This window comes from Bos indicus x Bos taurus, chromosome 7, assembly GCF_003369695.1.
Source record: "Bos indicus x Bos taurus breed Angus x Brahman F1 hybrid chromosome 7, Bos_hybrid_MaternalHap_v2.0, whole genome shotgun sequence".
NCBI classification, from domain to species: Eukaryota; Metazoa; Chordata; class Mammalia; order Artiodactyla; family Bovidae; genus Bos; species Bos indicus x Bos taurus.
This window is the reverse complement of record NC_040082.1, coordinates 51,376,043-51,383,042: the sequence shown is the minus strand read 5'-3', so window position 1 is coordinate 51,383,042 and position 7,000 is coordinate 51,376,043. Positions and strand designations below refer to the sequence as shown.

The 7,000-nt window shown below is 37.6% G+C and overlaps 1 protein-coding gene across 1 annotated transcript; it reads left to right on the top strand.

The window, feature by feature from the left end:
- The first annotated feature begins 1,009 nt into the window (after positions 1 to 1,009).
- LOC113895195 (double-headed protease inhibitor, submandibular gland-like) lies at positions 1,010 to 5,229 on the top strand. Its single transcript, XM_027546041.1, has 6 exons — positions 1,010 to 1,170; positions 1,900 to 1,931; positions 2,446 to 2,567; positions 4,006 to 4,048; positions 4,501 to 4,613; positions 5,063 to 5,229. Exons 1-6 carry the CDS (start codon positions 1,104 to 1,106, stop codon positions 5,118 to 5,120), a joined length of 435 nt encoding a protein of 144 aa, XP_027401842.1. The 5' UTR covers positions 1,010 to 1,103; the 3' UTR covers positions 5,121 to 5,229.
- Positions 5,230 to 7,000: the final 1,771 nt, after the last annotated feature.

Here is a 7,000-nt window from a genome sequence, read left to right as displayed (position 1 = left end):
TACAGTGATTACTGGAAGATAGTAAGATCTGAAACTGGAAGATCTGGTTTCAGTGAAGATCACAATAGCTATCTATTTTGGGGAATTTGCTTACCTCCTCCAATCTCTGAATCTGTCCTTTGTGAATGAATTTTTCCTTTATATTAACTCTGTCTTCTGGAGAGCTGATGTGAAGAGCACAAGGGATAATAGAGGTGAAAATGCTAAATAATTGGAAATCACTGGGTGTGTGTTGTTGAAAAAATACTGGTCATGTGGATAAACAGAATATTTACAGATATGGGTGCAGGAGAATGGGTCATACACAATATCATGGTATGATCTTAAAAGGCATGAGATAACATGTTGAATATAGGTTTTCATTATAAATATCCATTTTAGTGACCAAAGTAGTATATCATAGTTTTTTGTTTTTTAAAGTATAGGTAGGCCTAGAATTGGAAGGGACCAGCTCTCCTAACTGTTAAGAATGTGACTAAAAAGAATATACTTAATCTTTCTGATTTTGTTATTTTATTTGCAAAATAACAATAATACTTGTCTTCACATTTCATAAGGTTAATCATTTAACAAGCCTTCACAGAAGGTTGTAAAGTGTGTTCATACTTACAAAAGCAAGGTTTATGGTGCTATTAATGTTGTCTATTACAGTACATTTTAAAGAAATGTCCTCAGCATTTCTCTGATCTATTTCAACATTCTTGCATTTCACATAACTGTAAAATCCCTTTACGTGTCATTTAAGAGTCCATTTGCTATTCATTTCACCTATGACTTTATTTGTCCTCAAATATAGCCATGCCATTATAACTGCTGAGCGATCAAAGGACTATTATGGAAAACATCTGGTAGTTGGTATCAGGATGTAACTATTCCAATTGTCTGTAACTCAAGATAATAAGGAAGCTTTGTTTGACAAATGAAAAGAAACAACCTTGCTTGGATTAACAGCCAATCATCACTGCAAAGACCAGTTTTAATGAGGGTAGGTCTCTGCTCTGAGTGTATATATACATGCATCTGTCAGACTGCTTTTTGTCTGTTTCTCTCTGAACTTCTTGACTCGGGGCAGCGGCTCTCGAATACCCTCATTCATCATCACTATGAACAGCATCACTACTTTTGCCATCCTCACTCTGGCAGCCATGACATGGGCTGTCACTCCACCTGGTGAGTTAGGATTCCTTTTCAATATTCATTCTCTTATGTTAACTGCAGTATATTTGGCCTTCAGTAATTATAGAATATTAAGTGAAAGTGAAATACTGGAGTGGGTAGCCTTTCCCTTCTCCAGGGGATCTTCCCAACCACAGGGATCAAACCCAGGTCTCCCACATTGCAGGTGGATTCTTTGCCAGCTGAGCTACAAGGGAAGCCCATAGAATATTAAAGTCAAAAGAAAATTTAGTAGGCATCTATTTAGATTGGTCTGATCAACAGAGTAGGGGTAAATCAGACCTTCAGGAAGAGGAAGAGAGACTGAGAAGAAAAGGACTGAGAAGTTCCTGCTCAGTTCCTCATTAGATCTCTCAGGTTTCTGACTTGCCCTTTTAGAAATCAACTATGCAACTCTGGGACCTTAAGTCCAACTCTCCCTGGGCATGCCCACAGGATCTCCTGGATTCCTCTACAGTTCCTTCTCCAGTGATCAGAGATTCTCGCCCCCAACCTCATTTTTTTTTTTTTTTTTTTGGTGGGGTCAGGGGGTCAGGATCATATTTCTCTGACTTCACCCTTAGCTGGCCTGACTAAAGAAGTGACCTCTTTTCGGTCTGGTCTGGGCAAGGGATGTTGGGAAATGGGTTTTAGTTACTGTGAACAATGAATTCAGCTTTGCATTTCTAACTGTAGAATTTACTATTTCTCTAATTCCTTCTCTCCAAATGCATCTCATCATAGTCTCTTCTGGTGATCAAGAAATAGGGATAGAGGTGAGTACCTTTTTGGCATGCTCTTTGTAAAAATGAAATCAGGGTGAATATGTAAATGAGTGGTGAAGGTATCTAAATTGACTCACAGTGGGCTGAAATAATTCCGTGGGAGGTAAAAACTGTTTCTACTCTACTTTTCTAATGGTGTTTCTTTAAACGAGTCTCTGTGCAAAAGGAGAACAGGAGATCAAGGAAGCTCTTACTTTTAGGTAGTATTTTAAACTTTTCTCAGTATCATTCATTATTCTACTGGACTGTCATTATAACCCTAAAAAAAAAGAGAGAGAGACTAATATTTCTTGCTTAAACTGCTCATTCTCATTTAAATACTGTTCTAGGTCTGATTTATTTTTGCAGCACAGCACCTGGTCCACAAAAGGCCTTCTAGACATGTTTGCTGAAAAGCTGAGGAGGGAATCTTCCTACTCTCTTCTCACTCTTCACCATCTAGATATAAGAATGATAACAGAATTGAAGAAACAGAATGCAGAGTATTATTTTGTCCCAATTACAGGTGAACTGCACCAAATACAACATAAAAGGTATCGGGATTGCGTGCACAAAGATATGGAGTCCAATATGTGGCATAGATATGAAAACTTACAGTAATGAATGTATGTACTGTTTCCTAAATAGGTAAGTATTATACTCAATTTGGAGCCCAGTTTTGTTTTGCTTTACAATCACAAAAGTCACATTGGCCAAAATCTACTCGGCTTTTGAAAACATGGTTTGACATCTTACCTTTTGTCATGTTCCTCTACTACTCTGTGGACATTGTTTTGTTTAAAAAAACCCCAAAACTAGTTATATTAGGGATATATATTATGTATATTTCTTTGCTATCCGGCCAAATTCTCATGTGTATTATATTACATGGTATCCCTCAGGCATTAGCTGTTACATATAGGCATTTTTATTCCCAAATTACATTTAAGGAAACTGGGTCTCAGGCAGGAAACATATTTTTGGTCAAACTTTCATGATCTTTCTTATCAGTTAATGGAAACTCAGAAGAGAGATGTTGCTACTTGGGCTGTAAGCCATGAACACTATTGTAACACTTTGATCTACCCTTCACACCCCAGAGGAAAATCATGTTGCTTCTCTGATTGTCTGGAAAAATCTAGGGAAGAGAATGAAAGTACAAACGGATAGTTGGAATTTGTTGGAATCCTCACCACCATCATCCCCACACATTAAGTTCTCACTATAAACAACATCTCAGCTTCTAGGAGACTTTACAATAATGATTATTACCAGTCACTCCAGCAACTTGAATTCACTGCTTTCCGACTAGCAGTTAAAATCGTGGACTTTTGTGTCAGACATCTGGATTCAAATCCAGGCTGCACTTAGTAGATCTCTGACATTAGGCAAACAAATACCCATTCTGCTATGTACTTCTGTATTCAGCAAAGCAGAAATTATAATAGTGTTTAGGATTCATTGTGAGAAAACATGTCAAATCTTAACTAAGCAGCTGACACAGAGTGAATACTCAAAGAAATGAGCTTTTCTTCCTTTTAATCATTTTCCTCCTTCTTTTCTAGCCTTTCTGAAAAGTCATAGTCAAATATAATAGCAAGTGTTAGTCAAATAAAACCCCTCAGAATATGCAATACCAGAGACTAAACACTGAGATGGGATTGATTATATTATCTTGTATCTTTTTAGAAGGAGGAAATCTAATACTCAGAAAGGAGAAGTGATTATAACAAAATTACACAGACTATAAGTGCCAGATATGGATATGTGAATATTTTCTTTTAAAACTGCAAAAATATCCACATACTTTATTATACCTTTGATTTCCATCTGAGTATTCATGGATTATTTTAAAAATGCCCAATCTACTCTCCTTTTAGTGTTGATCTTATTTTTTTATATTTTAATTTGTTTGCAAAATGATCATTTATCAAAGATGTTAATGACAAATATTAACTAACTGGGGAAGAATATTAACCAGAACTACTTAGTTCAGGTCAGACAACACAGAATGACATATGACCATGTTTTACTCTGTAGATTAAGAAATATCAAATTACTGATTCAATAAAATCTTATTTTTCAGGGATAAAGGATCTCAACTCAGGAAACTTCATAATAATGAATGCGTAAGTATACACAAAAATTTTACATATCCTTAATATAAAATGTTTCAACAATTCCTCCCTTTCATCAAGAACAACTATTTTAAGGTATTTATTCTACAAATTATCTATGACTATGAGTAGTCACAGGTAACACACCTGGCCAGCCTAAACAGAAAATCTGAAATATAATTTATTTACCCAGACGACTCCAGAAACTTTATTTATACTCCTTTATTCATAAGCCACAGGATGGATTCTGTTCATTAGCTACACGGGAGAATGAGAGAGAGGGCAGCCTTGAACTTGGGCTGAGCAATCTCTTGCTGTGATGGTATTCTCACCAATGTTGGGTCAGGTTATGTAAACTGCAGAAAATACACCTTTCTGCAAGTGGGATTCTGAACTAATGATCCTCTCAAGGCTTTAAAAGAGTTTCTTTTCTATGATTTAATGGTTTTTTTTTTTTTGAACAGAGGGAGGTTGAGTGCACCACATATTCAGAAATATGCACCATGGAGTACCTACCTCACTGTGGATCTGATGGGATAGTATATGGCAACAGATGTGTATTTTGCAATGCTGTTGTGTAAGTGCTTTATTCAGTATTTTATTTGTAGAAAGAGCCCCTCACACAGAACCAGAAGCCATCTTAGCTATGTAAGCCAGATGCTGCTATGAAGCCTAAGAGATGGCTGACTGAAAATCATAATATTTTACAAAAGGAAGGAAAAAGAGAGAAAATGAGAGAAAAAGAAAATGCCTAAGAATAAGAATTGAAGTTAGGGGAAGAAACATTTGATTGTCATCATAATATTATTCAGTGGTAGATAAAAGAGAAACTTACAGAATTTTTGGCTCCTAACACTGGCTTTTACTGGTACACTGAATTCCCTTTTTTCCACCATGCTGAAGCTTGGTAATTAATTGTTCAGCTTTCATGTTATGTATTCATCTGGCTGGCTTGATCTAAGATGATGCAACTTTCAACTTAAGATTTCCAAAGCTCCCCTTTTAAAAGTATTATTTTTCTTGTAGGGAGAGCCGTGGCACACTTTATTTTGTAAAATATGGACCATGCTCTGAGTCTCCCTGATGTTCAAGCGCACCAAGTTTCCTTTGGCAGCGAACCAGTTTCTCTAGGATGGCTATGGGGACAAGTGTATGGAACTTAATTCTTCAATAAAAGATTCGCAGCAGAAAAAGTTGTCAGGCTTCTCTCTGTGGATGCAGTTCTTCTCATACCTATGGTCCTTTCCCTAAACTATAAGTCATACAGGAATATTTCCTCTGTTTCCACTCAGGTTGGAAGCTAGAAAAGATTGTACATAGAGTGGTGAAAAAAGAATCTGCTCTCAGCATCCCATTAAAAAAAATTTTTTTAAGTAAACATGGATCAAAGTGTGTATCTGACCATTACTATTACATTACCTTTAGCTACACTAATGAAAAGTGGAAAATCCAGATTTGCAGAAAGATAAGAGTGAGAATCCTTAACACTATAAATGAATCAGAACAGGCTAGGAATAACATAATACTTTAGGTATCACCATTTAAACAGAGCTCAGTCACATGTGGGCATCTGCAAAGGAAGGTACCTTATGGTTCATGTTGGGGAAGAGATTACACACACACACACACACACACACTCTCTCTCTCTCTCTCTCTCTCTCTAAATGGTGAAGTCACTAACAAAGCCTGAGAAATATGAGGCTATGTGCTGGACTCTCAGGAAGTAGAGATATGAGAACTTTCTCATGGCTGTGTCTCCACAGAGTACTCAGTTGAATACAGTGTGCACAGATAAATATTTAACTTGGTAAAGAATTTTTTAATAGCGAGTCTGCAAATAAGCACACAGTGATGCCCTGTAAGTTCATGTTTCCAAAGCACAATGTATTTTTAGCAAAGAGTGGTTAAACGCTTGCCAGCTATGCTGTAAATATTTGTGTGACTTTTCTAACAACACATATAGAAAGGTCACTAGAGAGGGAACCTTGTGGGGAGAGGGAATACAATGAGGCAAAGAGAAGCCTGCATGGCATTAAGGAATTTGTAGGCTAGTCAAAGAGACAGACTTTGTAAAGAGCTGATTACTAAATATAAAAACAGTATACTTCAGAATTAATAAAATTCCAGCAAGAACTGATGGGGTGGGGGACAGTCTTAATCACACAATGAGCTTGTATATTAGTATGCCCAGGCTGCCATAACAAAATACAGATCTCCCTCCACTTAGCATGGGGTTCAGTTCAGTCGCTCGGTCATGTCTGACTCTCTGCGACCCCATGAATCGCAGCACGCCAGGCCTCCCTGTCCATCACCAACTCCTGGAGTTCACTCAGACTCACATCCATCGAGTCAGTAATGCCATCCAGCATCTCATCCTCTGTTGTCCCCTTCTCCTCCTGCCCCCAATCCCTCCCAGCATTAGAGTCTTTTCCAATGAATCAACTCTTCACATGAGGTGGCCAAAGTACTGGAGTTTCAGCTTTAGCATCATTCCTTTCAAAGAAATCCCAGGGCTGATCTCCTTCAGAATGGACTGGTTGGATCTCCTTGCAGTCCAAGGGACTCTCAAGAGTCTTCTCCAACACCACAGTTCAAAAGCATCAATTCTTCGGCGCTCAGCTTTCTTCACAGTCCAACTCTCACACCCATACATGACCACAGGAAAAACCATAGCCTTGACTAGACGGACCTTTGTTGGCAAAGTAATGTCTCTGCTTTTGAATATGCTATCTAGGTTGGGCATAACTTTCCTTCCAAGGAAAACCATCATAAATTGGAAATGTCATACACTGAAAATACACCTTACCTACCAGCCTCACCTACCTTAAACGTGCTCAGAATACTTATATTAGCTTACAGTTGGGGAAAGTCATATAACACAAAGCCTATTTTATAATAAGGTATTGAATATCCTTTTCCTGGTGGCTCAGAAATTAAGAATCCACATGCCAATGCAAGAGATGC

What these genes read in the sequence shown, in the direction of transcription:
- LOC113895195 (XM_027546041.1), top strand. Translation starts at nt 1,104, where the DNA reads ATGAACAGCATCACTACTTTTGCCATCCTCACTCTGGCAGCCATGACA. An exon ending in ATGGGCTGTCACTCCACCTG is followed by an intron (nt 1,171 to 1,899) that starts GTGAGTTAGGAT and finishes ATCTCATCATAG; the next exon opens with TCTCTTCTGGTGATCAAGAA. An exon ending in ATGTACTGTTTCCTAAATAG is followed by an intron (nt 2,568 to 4,005) that starts GTAAGTATTATA and finishes CTTATTTTTCAG; the next exon opens with GGATAAAGGATCTCAACTCA.